The following is a 21,348-nucleotide window of genomic DNA, read 5'->3' on the forward strand; positions in this document are numbered from 1 at the left end:
AACAACCAACTTTTGGCTCAAGTATATGTTTCTCATATTTAATTCGATTTCAAAGATAAGGCTGAAAAATAATTAATGCAAACTTTTGTAACCAGTGATCTTGACAAAGGGCATAATTGACCCTTCTCGGTACAAGACCCTGTACTATTTCAATTCAAATTTAAAATCGGTTAAAGTAGAAAAAATCCGTAAATACTGACGACTTACATTATTTGCTAATGTAGAATTAACATGATTAAGACAATCATATTCTGCACTTTCCCTTTATGACTATCTTCTTGAACCCTTATTATTGCAAAAATGAATTTTTCTTTTACAAAAAGCACTAAATTTTCAATTTGCTTGTAGTTTCGGATTTTTCACCTAAGGAAGCTCTTAACATTGCACACTAAAGAGTTCTACTTGTGGGGTATTTTTTTTTCAGTTAAAGTGATTTGCCGTTAGAAGAAAAATAAAATAAATTTGAATCTTCATTTAATGACACAATTTGTAATCTAAAAATATTAAAACAAGATTAGGTAAAAATTACATTATCTATTTCCAATAATTTTCCAAGTGTAAACAGTGATTTCTGATCAAAAATAGTTCCTTGCCTTTGATCTTTTTTCTGGAGCAATAAAGCAAGTACTCTATGTTGAAAATAAACTAGATACACTTAATATGTGCACCTTTATATGATATATTTTTTCTCAAAGTCCAAAAAAAAAAAAAAAAAAAAAAAAAAAAAAATCATTACATTTAAGGGCTTCCTCACAATGAGAGTAAAAAGCCAATTTTTCAATTAGGACAGAGTCCTTTTTCTAGACCTTCATGCAATAGACATTTAACCCTGAGATTAGTAAAGAATCTAGAATAACTTTTGGTTACAAGCTACGGTTGTATCAAGGATAAATCTCTAAATTTTCTTGGTCTAAAGGTTACGTCCAGACAATTGCAATTCTTTTATTCCTGTCAAAGACGTTGTATACAATTAAGAATGAAATCTTTAAAAGGTATAACGTAGAAAAAATATTGACAATTCAATCTGAAAATATACATATCAATTCAGCAAAGAAGCAAAGATTTCAAATAAATTAAAATAGTTTCAGATAATCGCTGGACAAAAATACTATGAGACAGACAAACAGACACTGTCATTCTATTTTATTCCAAAATTATAAATAAACATGAATGTAGTAATTTATTTGTTCCATCAATTGAATTGATAAAAATAGCAATTCGAAAATAATTCAGAGCTATTCATTGTAGGCACTTCAACGTTATTCTCAAGCATGAAAACGTACTTTCCTGAAATGCCATGCATGCTTAAGTTAGCCAGGGATGATTTGCTTCTTTTGAATTTCTGTACCCACGGCAACCAGCCCAAAAGTTAATGTCATATTTAGATCGTTAAAAGTTCGTGTTCGTGTTTCCCCATTGTTGATTTTGCAGGAACATGACTATAAATGACAGATATGTCATTGTTATAGAATAAAGACATCATGAGGAAACCAAGTGATAAAAGATGGCTACATTTGAATGAAATTTTGAAATTCAGATTTGTATTTCATTTCATAGATGTTTGTACTCAACATATACATGTACAGTCAAACCTGTATTAAGCAGTCACTTGCGGGAATCATTAAAAGTGACCTTTATAGAGAGGTGACCTTTGAAGAGAGGTTAATCGTTTTCAAAAAAAATTCTTTCCCAGTTTATTTAAAATACTACATCATAGAAATATGTGTTTTGGACATCAATGGCATCAGTTAGATTTTTGTAAATTTAAATAGTCTCAAGAGTAAGTTCATGATAAATTTGATGACTCCAACAAAAAATATAATGAGTCTAATAGAGCATTGCATTATCCTCCCTCCAAACAACAACAGAACTTTCTTTTATTATAAGAATATTTTATGCTGTGCCATGAATAAAATATAATGTATTTTTCTTTATCTAAACTGCCTCTAAAAACAAGTTTAGTTAATTCTGATAATTGTATGTTTAATAATACATAAATAGTTGCGTAATAAACAGAGAATTCATTATATTCTTAGTTTATCAAAGCAGTGCATAATAAAAATTGATATCAAATTCACAGGTGTTGTGAGCAATAAAGCGAGGCTAATCCTACCGGCGTTTTACCTAGTTGAAAATCACGAGATAATTAGAACACATTGAGTATACAAAACAGTTAATTAGGGTTTCTACAAATAATACGTTTACTATGTGTTAAAAACGGTCTGTCATGCGTTTACACAATTACACCTATCGGAGCTGGGCATGCCAAATGTGAAGTAATAATTAGGAAACACCTAATTATTCTATCCATTAATAGATATATAAGGATGCCTTATGTATCACTCAGAATTTTTTTAAACCACTAGCCTCTTGTTTAGTTTTGTTAAAAAATAGATTATCCAATATACTAAATGGTTTTAACAAGGCCAATTATTTTCTCCATAATTACGCTATACAAGACCAATTATTTACATTAGTGACAAAAATTGGGAGTCACATGACCTTAGATTTGGTCACGTGATCGGACAAGATGGCCGCTTTATACGAGGTAAAACGGCGTTTTTTTACATGAAATTTTATGACCTCTGATCGCGTTACGCAGGTGACCGCTTAATAGAGTTACATTGCTTAGGAAAATTCATTGGGAGGAAATAAAATGACTGCATAGGACAGGTGACCGCTGGATAAAGGTGACCGCTATGACAAGTTTAACTGTATATAAACTTTAGTCAAATATCAGAATTTACCTGAAATTTACAAGTTCATTTCGTCTCTTTAAGAACAAAATTCTGTTTCAAAAGTAAAACGATTTGTTCAAAAAACACGATTTTCGCAAAATATTCCTTTCGCAAGAGATACACTAGTCTAGTTTCTTAAAGCCATCTTTTTGAAAGATTTGATGAAAATAGAATTTTTAATCAATGTAATAAAAGATAAATAATACAATGAATTTCACATCTCCCTTTAATCCATTATGGTCATCCCAGTAATGGAGGCAGATATGAATAGATATCAACAATAAAATATATTTCAATCATTGCAGAAAAAATACGTAACCTGCTTCTCTAATGTATCAAAATAGTACAGCGTTGTTTTCACAGATGGTTCAAAGAAATTTAAACATGTTTTGTTGTGAATTTTTGTCTTTTTAAGTTTAACAAAAAGTCAGATAAAAGCTATATTTAAGAAGCAGGATAGGCAAATTAGTGCATTCGTGCATGAAGATTATTATCATACTGACAATGTAAGATTGATTGATTGTATGTTGTTTTACGTCTCTTTTGATATTTTTTCACTCTTATAGAGACATCATCATGTACCTGTGAACGGCTTCAAATTTCAATCTTTACTCGAAACTCAGAGCCAATGAACAGTGGGAAATCTTTATCGTGCCTACGACTGCCGTGACAAGGAGCCTTGGATTTTTAGGCCTCATCCGTTAATTCCACACGTTCACTCTAAAGTGCCAAGCGCTCGGCGAATGAACAGTTGCTACCTATGTTAGACTTAGGTCAGTCACGGCCGCGGTTTGAACCAACGACCTCCCTGTCATGGAGTGAGCACTAACACATGTAAGATGTTTTATTGTATAAAATACTAAAGCGTAAGTTAGCCTGATCCTCGGGTGTTAAAAAACTGGAGCTGAATGATTTAAAAACAATTGTATGTATTCAGTGATTCGGAGAAAAGTGCATGTATTTTGTACGTTAATTCTTTTATTTACCTCAAATGTAATTAAAAAAAAAAAAAAAAAAAAAAAAAAAAAAAAAAAAAAAAAAAAAAAAAAAAACTGTTGCTATTATTGTAAGACAACAACATCACTATTTCATATCATAATAAGAACAACTGGTATTTATTTTGCATCAATATCTTTTTTTCTTTTGCGATATTAAATTTGGGTAGCATAGTAAATACTTGTAGAGTACACCAGAATTTCTTGTACTCACCATTACAATATGGTGGCTTCCATCCACGGACACACGAACAGGTGCCATATCTCTGATTACAGATTTTGTTTTCACAGTTTTTACTACAGGTCCGATTACAATAGGATCCATAATATCCAGGACTGCATCCTTTGATACATCTACCGTCACGTCCATCACAAGAGCCATCGCGACAGTTCCTGCTACAAAGCTGACAGCGTCTCCATATGAGTGAAAAATTCTCGAGAGGGACGTTAAACAACATACAAACAAACAAAACAAAGCTGACAGGCTTGACCATAATATCCATTAAGGCATCCTTAGATGTATTTGTAAAAAAAAAAGTAATATACCCGTTTAAAACTAAGTAAATGCTTCTTCGTCTCAACCTATGGTCGGAAGTATGCTTTTGATACTTCTCACCCATGGTTACTTGATCGCATATTAAGGAATCGTGCTCTGTAAAAATCGGGCCTTGTATGTGACGTCATGTTTTAAACCGTTCATACAGCAACTTACATTCAAGGATAAAAAATGAATGTTACGTAGACTGGGATCGGATATTAATAAGTAACATCAAAGGTTGCTTTCCGATTTTGCTTTACTAGAATTAGCCAATATTTTAATGACCTACGAAATACTCACTTCCCATTCAACCAGGGCCGGAATGGAGAGGATTTATTCTTGTACCTTTATGGGGTACAAATGTCTACTTTTACAAGGCCGTTTCTAAGATTTTAAAGAACCTTGAATCTAATTTGGATGCATGAAATGAATTTGTTGACCAAAAGATTTCAGTTTTAAGCTTCACAAGGAGACCATTTTAATCAAATTATAATTTTAAAAGTTATTGTTCCTTACATATAATATAACATTACTCTGCGTAATGTTTTTTTTTGATAGTCAATGTTGTCGTAGCCTAGTTCTCTACAAAGGCGGAGAAAAGCAGGAGAGGGAACCAGATACATTCGGCGGTGACATGTTAACTCTGACCCTGATAAATTCGGACTGTGGTTTTAGGTCCCAAATACTAATTGGTTTATCATTTATTTTGATATTTTAAAATAATTTTTTCATAAGATTTTTAACAATAATTTTCAAATAAGATGTCATTGAACCCTTATTTTTATTATTATTATTATTTTTATAATTGTTTGTACATATTCTTCCAATGTCTCCAAAGCTCATTATTTAGCTGTTAATACAATGTACAGGTATGGCTCATGTAAAAAAAAAATCAGCTTTGTAAATAAGCCCAGCTCTCTGTACTCCTGAGTACTTTGATTTCTTTAAAAGTTGGAGAAGACATCAATTGTCATTGAATTTCTCTCTCAGATAAAAAAGAGCACATGCATCGCCAACAAAGATTTTCAGCAATATGATTTTTCAAAGAATTTTTCACAACATATCCAAAAAATTGCAGTGGGCGACAGCTGTAGACAATATTTTTCTTAAGGAATATAACCCCAAAAATGAGTGATTTTGAAGCCTTTTCTGTTAAAAACTTAGAAATGTACCAAATTAATGACGTCATATTTCCAGATTGGTACTCCTTCATGCCGTGTTCTTTCATAATTTATCATATTCATATACACAACTCATATTTAAGCCAATTCCATAACTTTTTGAAAACATTGAATTTTTGGGGCACAATAAAGCCCAAACTGTACCTTCTTAATGAAAACAATGCTTTTTACATGATTGAAATTTATTCATGACAGAAATGTCGTATATTCGGCTAAATTTCGAAATCTCGAACACGGATACCTCGAATACCCCGGATATGTCGAAGTTTGAACTGAACATTGTTAAAGAATTTGTTATAAATAATTAAAATAAACCCATCCATGTAGAACACGGTAATGTCAAATACCCCGGTTATCTCGAAGTAAAATTGTGTACCTTCATTAAAATCACATGCGTTATCTCGAAGTCTGGATAATTTTCCGCCCTGATGATCAAGTCCCTAAGGTAAACTGAATGCTCTATTGATTACAACCACCTGTCTGTCACACACGAGTTACCTGTGTTCCTGTGATCAACAGATAATAGCGCGATAATTATACGAGGTGTATGTATGGCTTACCTTGATTTTAGTTATGCAAGCCAAAGGTTGTGTGTATTAGTTTAAATGCATACACGTGGATCAGACGTTAATTGTTCCTGGCTGGGGTACGTTTATCTTGATAATCGCTATTTAATGCTATATGTCGGTGTAATATGCGCGCTTGCATAGTTTATGCATGTGAAAGTGAAAACTATAAACATTAAAGTGAAACAAAGTTCTGTAATTTAATGCAATTAGAATTTATTTTTCCAATATGAGCGTGCAGAATTTACAATCATCAGTACACACCATCATGTGAGCGTGTGTCGCAGTGAACTTGAAACTTGTGCTATGGTGCCCTGTGCGGGTTTCTTTTTTTGCATTTGATTTTATTATGGTAAATTAATTTTCCTTTAACCGCTTTTACATGTATGAACATGTTTTTCCAATAAAAAAAATGTACATTTCGTTTTCGTTATTCTGACTGAGACCGTTTTTAAATTTACGATGCATAGACGATATCCGGTTATGTATACTTGGGAAACGATGCTAGCGGTTGACCTACCGGGTTGGTGGAAGGATTATACTTCTGTGCATATTATACAACGTTTTTATTTTGTGAATTATAAAGAGGATGTAAAAATCTTCTTATGCTAAATACATCTACATGTATATTAAAGAAATCGTATATAGAATTCAAACAAGAAGGAATTGGACATGTTTTCTTTACTATTAAGTACATGTTCACTGCGCTAAGTTTATTTGAAGTTCATTTGAATTATAACCCTCGATATGTCGAACCCCCGGATATCTCGAAGTTCAGCAACGGTCCCGTCAACTTCGAGATAACGAAGATTAACTGTATTTGTAGATTGCTTTATATTTATAGTCATTTAGTTGTATATATTCTGACAAATCTGTCAATATAAAATCAAATAAAAGGTATTCTGCATCAATATTTTTTTTTCCTAATATAACTGAATTTTGAACTGAACATTGTTAAAGAATTTGGAAAGCAAAGTAACAAATGGTAAAGTACCAGCATTTCTTATACTCACTATTACAATATGATGGCTTCCATCCACGGACACAAGAACAGGTGCCATGACTCTGATCACATGTGTTGTTCTCACAGTTTGTACTACAGGAACGATCACAAGAGGATCCATAATATCCAGGACTGCATCCTTTGATACATCTACCGTCACGTCCATCACAAGAGCCATCGCCACAGTTCCTGCTACAAGGCTGACATGCATGACCATAATACCCAGGAAGACATCCTTGAATGTAATTGTAAAAATTAATATCATATCTATTTAAAACTACGTGAATGCCTCTTCCTTTCAACCTAGAGTCAGTAGTCTGCTTTTAATACCTTCTACCATGGTCACTTCATCACATAAAGGTAAACTTCCGATTTTGCATTACTCCCATGGGTCAATATTTTAATGACCCTCGAAATACTCTCTTCCCATTCGACCACAGCCAGAATGGAAAGGATCGTATAGTTTGGCCGTGGTGTTTGCAACGATGATGTTTCCTATAAACAGCTTAAGAGATTGTGTTCTGAACGATGCCTGTCTGTCTAGCTGTCTGTCTATCTCTCTGCATGTATGCAGAATATCCTGTTTTCCCGCAACAGATAGTAAGTTACTAAGTATATATCTTGATCTTATTAACCTTATTTTATGCAACAGATGACGATACATTTTTTTTTCTCACATCAACAACTATCTCACATTTAAGCCAAAAAAATTGTTTATTATACCTCATATCGTTTCAGTCATTTAATTTTACATTGATATTTCAGTACATGTATATACCTGAACGATATCGAAATTGTCCCTGTTTTAGATAAAAATTAATTTAATGTTTTAGTACATAAACTTCAATAGCATTTACTTGTATAGATTCATTTTATTTGATGCATTTTATACTATATTGCGCAATTTTGGAGGAGAGAACCAGATATTTTCACATTGTCAGGGGTCTAGAGTCCACGGGTGACTGTATGACCAATGACAGGATTTGTTTATAAGGCTTGACTGCAGTGAGGTGAGGTCCATCTGGGAAATAATAAATCCTGATAATGTTTCTTATTAATCAACCAATTACATTAAGCCTTTCAGCGATAAACTATGGAGGGACATCAATGCCATATAATTCTTTTTAAACATTTGATTCTTATTTGTAACGTAATTTTTATTTAAAATAAGAAATAAACTTATTTTAAAAAGGATTGTGGCAATGATATCGGTCTATGACAAGACATTTGTGATGCGTGCATTCATGTGTAAGCTGCTTACATATTTATATTTTATGTCAACTTATGAAACTCCCAATTTGATTGGTGCCTCTCAATGAGACAAGCCCCTCCCCCCTTTCACAAAACAAAACCTGAATGCAGTTTTTGAGAGATCTGAAGGCCATGAATAGACTCATGACCCCTGATTGCGATGGGATGAGAACTTAAATGATGGGCAAATTTATGCGTGGAAACAATTACACGCCTTTTTTATTCTTCATTCTGTAAGTTAAATTTCATCCGAAAAATTATGATTCAAAAACAAAAAAAATATATACTATCTTTTGTAATTTGTACATCTACTTCTACTAGAATTAATGTCAAAAAAGTTTTTCTTACCATAAATTTGAATTTCACATATTTCAAGTATAGCACCTGTGATTTCGTATTCATCATCTTCAGGAGCATCATAAGTTGTTATAATTCTGAGGAATCTGGCTGTTTTTTCGCATGAGATATTCTGTATACTGGAAGGTGTTCTGGCATCCGTTGTGTTATCTTTGTAACATAGGGCCCACTGTTGTGTATTCGAGGTGTTGGATACCTCTATGCCATATTGCCTAAATCGGTACGGTTTCCAGGCTGTTTTAAAGGTCCCTAAAAAGTATGGCATTGTCCTCATGTATGTATTTTTTTCCCTCATCTTTATAAATTTTAATTATAAAGGATGACAATATTATATTTTTTCATTTCATATTTGTCATATTTTTTCCATGAAAGAAAAGTGTTAAACTATAATATTGAAAATATCAAAAGTGTAAAGATATAGAAAAGATTTATAGCAAAAAATTGTTAAGAGGCCAGTAAACGTTGCTAATCATATTATAATCAATCTCAAATAATTGATAAATTGAATATAACGTGTAGCTGAGATATGCTTTTTCGTCTTCATTTTCTTCTGGCAATTAATGCAGACAATCATTAGTTAAGATGGTTAACAGATGGGAACTAAAGTCACACACTTAAAAATTTGCAGAGTATGGACATTTTCAAAAATTATTCAATTATCTAGATACACTATTTTCCCCAAGGTAATTTCTATCAGTAAGTATGAAAAACAATGTTACATAGTACATTAACGCCTTCTTTCATTTTTTTCTAAAAGAAAATACTTTTTACATGTTTTATGTAAAATGATGTTTGAAATTGATTTATTGATTCAGGGGTACAATGCTCACCAAATTGACCATATAATGTTTTATTGCAAACCCACACCAATGTTACATATTAACCAAAAGAAGCTTTTGACCCTCCGCGTCATGGACTGATTAATTGATTGTATGTTGTTTAACGTCCCTCTCGAGAATTTTCACTCATATGGAGACGCCACCACTTGCCGGTGGAGAGCTGCAAATTCTTGAGATTAAATTGAGTTTTTCGTTTTTAACAATTTAAGAGCCAGTCCGCGAGAAAACCATGCAAAACTGGTCAAAGGTTTGAAGGTTGTCATATCTTGATGAAATTTGGTGGGAAGTTAGACTACATAAAATGTAATTTAAAAAAGCCAAAATTTTTCCCCATCATCGAAAATGGCAGTCTAGGAAGCACCACCTTCTTTTTGCACATTTAAGTGCAAATGCACTTATATAATTCAAGGACAATGGTAAAAAAATACATTTGATTTATTCAACTCAAATTTTAAATTTGTGTTTCCTTTAAGGTATTTCAAAGTAACATATGACTATGTTCTTTTGAAACTGACATTTATCATAATCAAATACACAACATATCAAAGGGTAGACAACTCTTAAAAAATTGGCAAAATACCAAGTTTGAAGAATTGACAAAATTATTACGTATTGAATGGCCAAAATCTTCTAAGACAAAGCCACAAAATTAAAATTTTTGATCTTATTGTCAAAATATAACTCTAAATATTATCCCTGCAAAATATTAATCTCGGGTTTTCATAATTTATTGAGATATAGAGATATACAAATTGCGAATTGTCAAAAAAATATTCAAATTTCAATGGGTTACAAAGTCAAATATAGAACATTAAATTATAAATATCTGTTGTTAGATTAAGGAAAAATGTTACCATTTTCTATATAACCATAATAAAAATTGAAAAAAAAATGCTAAAATTGAAATTTAAATAAAAATATCAAAAATTACCTATGAGGATTGGCATTTTGCCACTTGTTTAGAAATGGAATGAATTCATGATATATTGTTCTGGCTTACTTGTAAATTTTCACGATCATATTGAATATTCATGTCTCTTTCATTTTTGTAAGATAGTTTTGCTATAATTAAAAAAAATGGAGTTTACAACTATTTGAATTCAGGAGGACTACTGATGACTATATCACGGTTCACAATACATATAAATTATGAGACTTGAACACATCTGAGCCTCAGATAAGTTGTTTGCATTCTGACAATTTTAAATTGGCACACTCTTGTCAAAATAACATTTCTGAATTATCAAAATTCGGACATGAAAATGATTAAATGCTTTACAAAATACTTCATAAGGGAGTTTAGCATTTTTTTTTTCAAATCATATAACTTAATTTTGATAGTTCCATGTAAATTCATTATGGTATGATTCTGAGATATGAGGGACATAAGTAAAAATCAAAGAACTTTTTTTTATTATTATTATTATTGAAATCTGTTTTTTTTTTCAATTAGAATTGCACATGTTTTTCTTATAATCTTACTAAAATTTTGTAAAATGATATACTGTTAAATCATTTATATTTTGTAGTTTGAGGGAGAAAATTGGTTTGTGGGGATCAAATTGTATGGCTCTGAGGTGTTTAGTTGTTGCATATTCCAAAATTAACATTTTAAGCGACTTTCACGACAACAATACCCCCACCGCCTTTCCAGTTTTAAACTCATAATCTTTAATTTTTTTTATTAATTGTGTTAGCCAGAAATTTCAACAATATTTTCAACATTCATGTGTATTTGTATAAATATTTTTTCAACAAACATATATAGTCCAATTACACAAAGGTTTTCATTTCGAAGTTAATATAAAGGACCTGAGTTCCGACCTCGATGACACCCTTAGTTTTCTGAAATCAGATGACATTTCGCTTGACGACCATGTTACGAATTACGATTCCATTGTGCGCGATGTTGTCGACAAACACGCACCTCTCTTAAGAAAAGAAATTACGTTAAGACCGAACACAAAGTGGTACTCATCTGAACTGCGCGAAGCAAAACGTGAGAAAAGAAAAGCTGAAAGGGTTTGGAGGCGCACTAAACTGACTGTGCATCATTTGATTTACAAGGAAAAGCGTTCATCGAGCACGAAGCTACTCGTTGAAAGCAAGCGAGACTACTATCTGTCCAAAATTAATTCTTGCGGTAAATTTCAAAATTAGGAATTCATTACTTGGAGAATCAAATGCTCCTATTCTTCCCGACTGTACATCTGATTTGGAATTAGCGAACAAGTTTGGATCATTTTTCAGTAACAAGATAAACAACATTCAAGATGAGTTGGTCAGTGAAAGCAGAGGCGACACTATTTCCATGGCTTTTGATAAACCATTTCAGGGTGAAGCGTTGGTCAATTTTGATCCTACAACTTGTGAGGAAGTTTTGAAAATTTTGTCAAACTCTGCACCAAAAACGTGCTGTTTAGACCCGTTACCAACCAATTTACTCCAAGAATGTGAAAGTTCAGTATTAGTGCCTCATATCACAGATATCATCAACAAATCGATATCTGAGTGTTCTGTTCCATCGAGTTTCAAGGAGGCAGTTGTGAAACCATTGCTTAAAAAACAAGTTTTGGATAAAGAATGTTTCAAAAATTATCGACCTGTCTCGAACTTGCCTTTCATATCAAAAGTTTTGGAAAAGGTCGTCGCCATTCGAATTGATCGTCATCTAGAACAAAACCGTCTTAACGATGACCTTCAGTCCGCTTACAGGAAATACCATTCCACTGAGACAGCCCTACTTCGTGTTCATTACGACATTGCTGCTGCGCTGGACAACAACAGTTGTGCAGTTCTAGTTATGTTGGATCTTTCGGCAGCCTTCGACGTCATTGACCATGGCATCTTATTCAAACGGCTTGCACACACTTTTGGTATAACAGAGAACGCTCTTTTGTGGATCAAGTCATACATGAGTCAAAGAACGCAACGCATATCAGTTGGTTCCAAAATTTCCGATCCATTACCATTAAATATCGGTGTACCTCAAGGCTCAGTGTTGGGGCCTAAAATATACTGTATTTTTTCCCGTCCGCTTACCGAGATTTGCTTGCGTCATGGTATGAGGTACCACGTATACGCCGATGATACGCAAGTTTATCTAGTAGTAAAACCAACTGAGACCTGGCTGAATGTGTCTTCTCGGTTAGCATGCTGTTTGAATGAAATCAAGTCATGGATGTCTAGTAACATGCTGAAATTAAACGAGGATAAAACTGATCTTATTGTATTTGCCCCTAAGAGTCGAATCAAAACCATGACCGAATTCAGCTTATCGTTTGGAGAAAAAATCATTCACAGTGTTTCGAATGTTAGAAATCTTGGTGCATTTTTCGATCGAATCCTATCTTTTGAAAAGCAATGTAATGTTGTTTCAAGGACATGCTACTCGCAGATTCGCAAAATAGGACGCATTAGACATTTTCTTACGGATGGGGCATGTAAAACACTTGTCCACTCTCTGGTGACGTCACGATTGGACTATGGTAATGCGCTCTTATTCAACATAAATAGCACATACATATGCAAATTGCAGAGGGTTCAGAACACGGCTGCTAGACTTATTACTAGGACAGGGAAGCGTGAACATATTCAGCCCATACTTGTTGAGCTACATTGGCTTCCTGTCAAATATAGAGTGCAATACAAACTATGTGTCTATGTTTTCAAAGCACTTCATGGTTTGGCACCGACTTATCTTTCTGAACTAGTTTGCGAATACAGACCCGCCAGGTCACTTCGCTCGATTTCGTCAAACAAGTTGGTTGTGCCTTGAGTCCGATCAAAAACATACGGTGATCGTAGATTCGATAGAGTTGCTCCAACACTCTGGAATCAGGTGCCAGTAGAACTTCGACAAGTTCACAAATTGGAAGTTTTTAAAAGGGAACTTAAGACTCATCTTTTTAAAAAAAAAGCCTTTACTTGAAGTGGAAAGTGTATATACGTATGGCTTGTTTTAATATCAACGTGACTGTATTTTCAGAATGTCTTACTATTTTATAGGTGATATAAGATTGTTTTTAGTCTTCCTTTTATTATGTAGATTGTTATTTCTATGTAAAGCGCTTTAGAGTTCACATAAGATAAGGCGCTATATAAAATTTTATTATTATTATTTTATTATTATTATTATTTTAATCATAGTGCAAATACTAGAAATAATATTTCACTAAATTTGCTCTTTGAACACCATAATATGGTACTTTCTTGATTAACCAAAAAAAAAAAAAAAAAAAAAAAAATATTAAAAATACATGTCATTGCATGCAGTTTTACATCATACCTGTAGTATATATTGATATGCTACCATTTGTATGGTTAACACTTGCATTGATCTTTGACTTGCATTAATTGATAGAAAAAATATATAACTATATTTTAGTACGTACATTTTATTGTTAAAGTAAAATTAATTTGTCAGCAATATTTTGACAATTTTAAGTCACAATATCTTTCATCCTAAAAATCAGTTCGTGTTTTCCATGCACTTTCGATTTTTATTATCTAAATCCTCCTCATATAACCAAATCTGCATAACAATTAAAAAAAAAAAAAATTTCTCTATAAGTTTGGATCTAAGATTATTTCACAAAATCTGAAAATCTCCTCCTGATCTGAGAAGAATTAAAATTCAACCATTGAATATTCTCTGCCTGTTTCGAACATTGATCATGTACCGATAATGTGGTCAAATTTATCTTTTTCCTGTTCTGTCACATTCAACATATATGTTGTGTAACTGTAAAGACTTCTTTCACTTTAGCACTAAGTCTCTTTTAATAAGAATTTTGATTATCTTCAGGAACCATCCTTCTGATATGGGTATCACTATATCTGTAACATTCTTTTCATCCTCTAAGTCTGAGCAATACCTATAAAGTATTTTCTTGCTTGTAAACGATTTACTATGTCAAAGCATTTTTCTTGTTGCTGTAAACATGCTTCCATACATAATGGTTCCACTTATGATACAGTATATTAGTGAAGTTTTTTCTATAAACCTTTGAACGTTTATTCTTGCTCTGGTTCATATGTATAACTGTCATTAGCATGCACCTCCTCCTTTGTTGACCTTCCCTAATATCCATAATTTTAACTTCAATAGTTTCTGTTGTGCTTTGTTTAAATAGGCATATCAGATAATGGAATATCATATATGATACAGTCTTGTGAAAAGTAATGTGTGTACAGACCTGTAAGCACAACTTTTTTTTTCGATAAAGTTATACCGTCATTATAAATTCCTTAGATAAACTGCACATGTTGCACTACATTTAACTGGCAATAGGCATACAAAACGTGTATATTTTATAAGTAATCAAAAGTTTTACCAAAATTATTTCTAGATCCTATGTGAGTACTTGTACATATTGGGGTGTATGTACAGCTAATATATTTCTCAATATCATTCCATATATATATGCCTATTTTTTTTTTTAATTTTGCTCATTGAAACTGGTATAACCGTCCTGATAAACAGTAAACAATTATTAATTATTTATCATTACATCCATTTTCTTGAGGGAACAGCCATTTCAAGTTCATTTGCGGGGAGGTAGGTGGGTCGAGTAAAACTACTGGGTAGATACACATGTATATAGAACCTGAACTTGAAAATGAATAATCTTTCCTCCACTGGGAATAAGTTAATTTGCCCTTGAATGCACCCCCCCCCCCAGCCAACTGTTTTCAGTGAATACATATATACAAAAAAACTCTCCGATCATTTCCAAAATTAAAATCTGTCTGCAAGGGCATTATTATTACTATTATGGTTATTCAGACAAAGTTTCAAATAAATTACAAAGCATAATACAAGATAATATTATAAAAAAATAAATGTCGTGACAAAATTTGACAGCACCCCTCCCATTTGAATGAAATTATCACTCCTTTATCATGTTTATAGATCTTACATTCATGCCCGTTTTTAATTCTTTCCAGTCTGTACTGCAAAATGGCATATGTTTTGGCTAGAGTCATGTGTTCTTTGCACAGTCGGAATATTCTAGATGTATATCATGATACTTGCTTTGTCCTTGCTTGTTTTGGGGTGATCCCTCTATTCGCATAAATGCAAAATGTCTGCTTGTCTCTCCAGTGGACAAAACGTCATCACAATGTTTTAAAGCATATAATTAAGGTTTTAATAAGAAGAGTTTATCACAATTTCCATTTCTACACACCGATACGACATAGAAGGCCTCAGCGCAGGGGTTATTTGCTTCTTCAAGCTGAATTGTTGTTGTTAGTTTTTTTTCACATTCAAAGATCATAATTTTATTTTTCACTTTCATAGTGCAATGACGTTCCACAACAACTCCCCAGGTTCATATAAAATAATCATTAAAACTTTCCTTATTCCATGTTGATATACCTGTCATTTTTAGCCAATAATACAAAAAAAATTCAACAAGGGGAGATAACAATTTAACTCCAGGAATATATAAATTTATGTGAAGTATCTAAATCAGTATAAATTTGTATAACTTTCCACAAATATGCAAATGAGCTGTTACTAAAAATAGATGCGAGGTTATATCATAAATATTCTGACTTCTACTTTTATGTAGAAAAATTTAAGCCACTAAAAATCCTATCTTGTAACCTTCCATTTGGACGATTTTTTTTTTTTAATTTGGCATCTTTTTCTCGCGGATTGGCTTTTAAGGTTTTTTTTTTTTTATCAAGAAATGGAAATCTTTTTATTTTCGATTGTAATGATATTTTTTGAAATCACATTTGGACCTTTAGTTATGTTGACGCTTACCAGGGCGATGAAGGCTATTTATCCTCATGAATCTTTTAAAACAGTAAGAATTTGTTTACTAAGTAAATATACGTTGAAAATAAGAGTCCTGTCAACTTTATTTTTTTCCAAGTTTGAGGAAAGCGTTCAATGAATTAATAGCTATACTGTCACAATGTAATATCGCCTTATAAGTATTTGAAGAAACTTGTTATAAAGAAACTAGAACATTTATTTATGTAAATATGAAATATAATTTTTATGTAGTAGTCTGTTCGGTAATTATTGTGACATTGTGCTTTTTTTCCTAATGAACGCCTTCTGATGATAATTGGCACATACGTTTGACAAACACCATGCATTTTTACTAGGGATGGCAACGAAAGAAGTACTGTGATTGATAAATTTGGATTAGAACAGTGCTTGGATTAAACCTGTTTAATTTACTAGCGATCAATTTCGATCGCCTGATTTCTTTCACTACTTTCTTATCTTATAGATCTACTAAATTACATGTACATGTATTTTGTTTTGAGTAAGGTGTTAAAGAATTGTACAATAATGCTTAATAATACAAAACGTACTTTCATATTTTTTTTTAGTTAGATATGATCGGATATAGAATCGAGGACAACAATCTTAGAATGTCTACAAGGCGTGAAGATTATAAATTAATTGATCATTGAATTGATGTCCGATAGAATTAGTCTGTATTTAATATTTTAAAGGGCTTAATTTCAGAATAAATGTGTAAATTACTTGATTATCTCGGGTTGTACATAATCCTGAATTTTATATTCATTATCGGGAAATTTGTCTATGGAAATATTTGTTTACATTGTATTAAAGATTATAATCATACCTCTTATTAAGCAGATATTTGTAATTCATTACACGTATTGAGATCTGAACAGTATACCGTTAGGACTATCTTGCCTTTGGTAAGACAACTGGTTCCTCAGATGGAGCTACTATAAATACACATCTTTCATTTGTTAAAATTATACTTTTCTACATTTAAATCAATTATTTATTTCAAACATTGACAAATATCAAATGAAATTTCTTATTGTACACCTACAAAAGTCCTACAAAAGTCTTCATACAATTTTACTTCCAATATAAGTATACCTACGCTTAACCTTAATTGCGCATTCTTGAAATAAAACAGATTTTATTTATTTTATCGAATATTCGAATATATTCGAATACTTTCATTGAATATTCGAATATGAATTATTGAAAAAATTGACATCCCTACTTTTTACAAATATTTTATTTCTTAGCTTCTTTCCAATGGTATATACATGTGTCAATGGTAGGGCTTCCCAGGGCAGTCACGAAATCAGATATTAACGATCTTTAACACCTATGTTCAAACTCTCGTTGGAACCATAATTAGAGAGAAAATAATTCAAACCAGTAGACTAATTGTTCTCGAACAGTTAGAGGTCTTTCCACCTTCTTTGAATTTCGATAATTTTTATGTATTTAATCTTTACAATTAAATTTCATGAAAAAGAAAGCAGAAATTACTTCAAAAATGGAAAAAAAATTAAAATTAAAAAAATGAAATGACTTTGACCTTGAACTTGAATAAATTTTGAAAGACAAAAATCAAGGGTCACATTGCAATTGCTCCCATGTTTTTACGACTTTTAGTTTTAAACTTATAGGGTTAAATAGTTAGCGCAAAGATTTAAAGGGGCATTAACTCATATAAGGGGTCATCAGATCCTTTCGCACTGAATAGATTGAAGATGTGTTTAAAGACTCTGAAGATATTAGTGAAGTTTTGTTGTCTCGACTATTTACGGTTTCAGAGGAGTAGCGATAACAAGGCTTCTAGCAAAAGGGGCAATACTGCGAAAGGGGTCATAGGTTATACGCGTTGGGTCAAATTTGTTCATAACTTTTTACGACCTTTACGATGGACAAAAAGCTATTCGATTAGACCCGAAACAAAAAATCAGCGGAAAAAAGTAATAATATTAGTCAGAACAATTTCAATGGGTCTTTCCACAGACCTAATTATAAACATAATTTTTGTTTGAATCAGAAAAAAAACTGAGATCATAAAAAATAAGCACGGTATAGAAATCATATTACGAAAACAAAATGGATTTTGACGTCAAGGCTGTGCAGCGAGTATACCTAAATTATGTGTAGCTAGAATTGAGAGACAGTTTTTTTTTTTACTACAGTGACTGTACGCAGTCAGTAGAATGGTATTTATATCTCCTTTTTAGAATTAATTTTAATATCTTCAATAAGTATCTCGTTATGAATTCGTTTTTTTTTTCAGTTTCTCATTAAACTTTCTATTGGGCAATCATGATGCTCGCATAGAAAACTATATTTTCTGGCGACAGGTTGAATTTACATGAATGCTAAATGGGAACTTGACATAAACGGACAAATCAGATGAATACCCCTAAACGAAATGGATTTTATTTTCAGAAATTCTTTGTACTCTACATCCACATATGATGTAACATAATGCATATAGTTTTAAGCATGTTGTATCTTCTTACTAGAATTATACTTACATTCATCTCTGTAATAGATGATAATGTTTCTAATTTGATATTCTTTTCCTAAGTCCACCATAACCCAAGCTGGTTCTGTTTTATTTACTTCGGTATGTGAACAGCTACTCTCTTTTTGTTCAATATTTCTGTCGATCACTTTATTTGCCGATAAACCATTTCTTGTAGAACTTTGTGTGGCTTTACATGTAGTTGTTTCACATATGTTATCTGTATATTAACAGGATTATATTACATCTGTTTTACCATTAATACCAAATAGATTTAAAAAAAAAAAAAACTTATATAAATTCATCAACATTTCAATACTTTCTTTCTAATATGATTATTTTTTTTTTCGTATCTAGAAAACATAAGCTTTTAATTATTAAAAAAAAAAATATTATAATGATAAATTTCATTTCTCTATAATAAAATCTAAATAGAATAAAATAAAATCCTAGACATTTTATAGTCCTTAAAGTCAGAAATGCTTTTTTTTTAACTTTTATGGAAATGGAATACTTTACATTTGCAAAGATTATTATTATTATCACAGGTATACTAATATCGCTGTGTTTTTTTTTTTTTTTTGTTTGTTTGTTTTTTTTTTTTTTAATATATCATGGATTACAATATTTCCATATGCTATCAGAGATTTTTTAAAATCTATAATTACTTTTGGAGACGAAAAATTAGCGTTTCACTTAATAACTGAATCACACGAATCACTGTGACGATTTGAGCAACGCATTGAACAGAGAATATCAAATGTCAGAAAGTTCAAATAACATTCAGTTACTAACCGTAACAGTGGAAAACTCCTGGAAACGAAATAAACCACATCCACCACAAGAGAGCCATTTCAAAAAAGAGAAGTAAAATAAAAATAGACTTTTCTTCAACAGAGAAGACTCAATGACTTTCTAAAAATGTAACAATCAAGTGGTTTAAATCTAAATATACTGGTCTTTAAATCTCTCTATTTACATGTATATTATGTTTCTTTTCAGAATAAACAATCAGACGACGAGATATCCTGAATGAATCTCGATATATGGATGATTTATTTAGATGTACAATAATATATGCTTACATAATGTCTTAGTTGTTTAACTTCATGAAAATAAAAATTTAATTTGTGTAAAAAGTGGCTTCTCTAGATACCATTGGAAAGAAGCTTACATCCTGTACATATGTCCCTGGTAGTTGGAAAGTGATAGAGTGATAGATTTTTGCTGAGGGGGGGGGGGAGGCTGGATATTGCACATATGTACAGTGGCTGCAACGTTATTGTTGACAATTTACACGAATGATCACGTTACACGAACGATTCCGCACGACTAACGCACGATAAAATCTGTTACACGAACGATCCTTCACGCACACGATTCTACACGTTACACGATCTTACACGATTGCTAACGCAAACGCACGATTCTTCAAGCAAAATAGTTCAAATTCTTTAGGAATGGATATTTTCAAAACGAAATAACTAAAGGCTTAATACTTATTTTAGATTTCACATAATCATTGATATTATTTCATCGACTTTGAAAAATGAAAAAAAACAACATAGAAATGGATATTTCTGGAACTACATACATGTAAGACTTCTTAATTATTTTAGATTACAAATAATTATTTACGTAATTCTCCGACTTAAGAAAACTTTTTTTTTGTTCTATCAGAAGTTGTAAATGTAGGTGGACCGTGAGTTTTGATTGAATTGGATCTCATAATATGCAGAAAGGGAATAAGTTTGAAAAAATGGCACGAAAATGAATTAAATTATAAGTTATATTTATGTTTCCATTTGTGAATCTTTAAAATCAACAATTATTTTACAAATCATTTATTTGCAGAAATTATAAAAAATAATTAAAAATAAGCTCCAGAGATAAACACTGACAAACGAAACCCCACAATCATGTCGTGTACATTCGCATTTATGTACGCACTGAGAATTGTTTATTTATTTATTTGTAAAAAAATATCTATTTTTGATCTATTAATTTTAAAAATATCTTGACCATAATTAGCAGTAAACATAATTAACATCAGAGAAAAAAATCCTTAAACATCTAAGTACGGTTTATCACAAAAAATCTCGCTATTTGACGAGAACACAATATTGTACGACTTACTTTATTGCTTATATCCAAGCGATAATTAGGTCGTTCTGCTTTCAATTATGTAAATCGCGCTTCATTTATTTTATTTGGATTGAAAAAAAAAAAAAAAAAAAAAAAAACAGACAAGCGAAATACTTGCATAACAAATAACATTCCGATAAAAACTAACAAAACGAAATTTGCACGTTTCTTAACGCACGATCACGCACGATTAAAACCGCAAACGATTGAGTCTGATACACGCACGATCTCGCACGTTACACGAACGATCACGCACGTTACACGAACGATTCTACACGATTAGTTTCTCAACAATAACGTTGCAGCCACTGTATGTAGCATTCATTAAAAAGTACAATTCCTTTCTTGTAAGATTTTAGGTGAGTACGCTTTTTGTTTTCAGCCATGTACTATGTTAGTTTTTCAATATATTTTAAGTCTATAACTAATGGATTTGATAACA

The 21,348-nt window shown here is 31.8% G+C and overlaps 3 protein-coding genes across 3 annotated transcripts in view; all 3 read right to left on the bottom strand.

Moving 5' to 3' along the window:
- LOC133193119 (uncharacterized) overlaps positions 1 to 4,115 on the bottom strand; it is a 61,157-nt gene extending 57,042 nt beyond the window's left edge. Inside the window, exon 1 of the mRNA XM_061329091.1 lies at positions 3,948 to 4,115. Coding sequence (XP_061185075.1) covers positions 3,948 to 4,115 — 168 coding nt within the window. The remainder of the gene's footprint in view (positions 1 to 3,947) is intronic.
- The window catches only part of LOC133193447 (receptor-type tyrosine-protein phosphatase kappa-like), a 343,287-nt gene that overhangs the window by 274,109 nt on the left and 47,830 nt on the right, over positions 1 to 21,348 (bottom strand). The gene's annotated exons all lie outside the window — the stretch shown is intronic.
- LOC133193120 (uncharacterized) lies at positions 6,829 to 19,614 on the bottom strand. The gene is made up of 5 exons (XM_061329092.1): positions 19,557 to 19,614; positions 18,772 to 18,981; positions 8,621 to 8,878; positions 7,032 to 7,256; positions 6,829 to 6,890 (listed from the first exon to the last, which is right to left on the bottom strand). Exons 1-5 carry the CDS (start codon positions 19,612 to 19,614, stop codon positions 6,829 to 6,831), a joined length of 813 nt encoding a protein of 270 aa, XP_061185076.1.

The sequence above is a fragment of the Saccostrea echinata genome, unplaced genomic scaffold (assembly GCF_033153115.1).
Source record: "Saccostrea echinata isolate AGI-Se365-2 ecotype Australia unplaced genomic scaffold, CSIRO_AGI_Sech_v1 ptg000027l, whole genome shotgun sequence".
NCBI lineage: Eukaryota > Metazoa > Mollusca > Bivalvia > Ostreida > Ostreidae > Saccostrea > Saccostrea echinata.

Coding starts and splice junctions, on each gene's coding strand:
- LOC133193120 (XM_061329092.1), bottom strand. CDS start 19,614: ATGGCTCTCTTGTGGTGGATGTGGTTTATTTCGTTTCCAGGAGTTTTC. Junction 18,982..19,556: donor AGGAGTTTTCCACTGTTACG/GTTAGTAACTGA, acceptor GTTAATATACAG/ATAACATATGTGAAACAACT. Junction 8,879..18,771: donor CATCTATTACAGAGATGAAT/GTAAGTATAATT, acceptor CATACTTTTTAG/GGACCTTTAAAACAGCCTGG.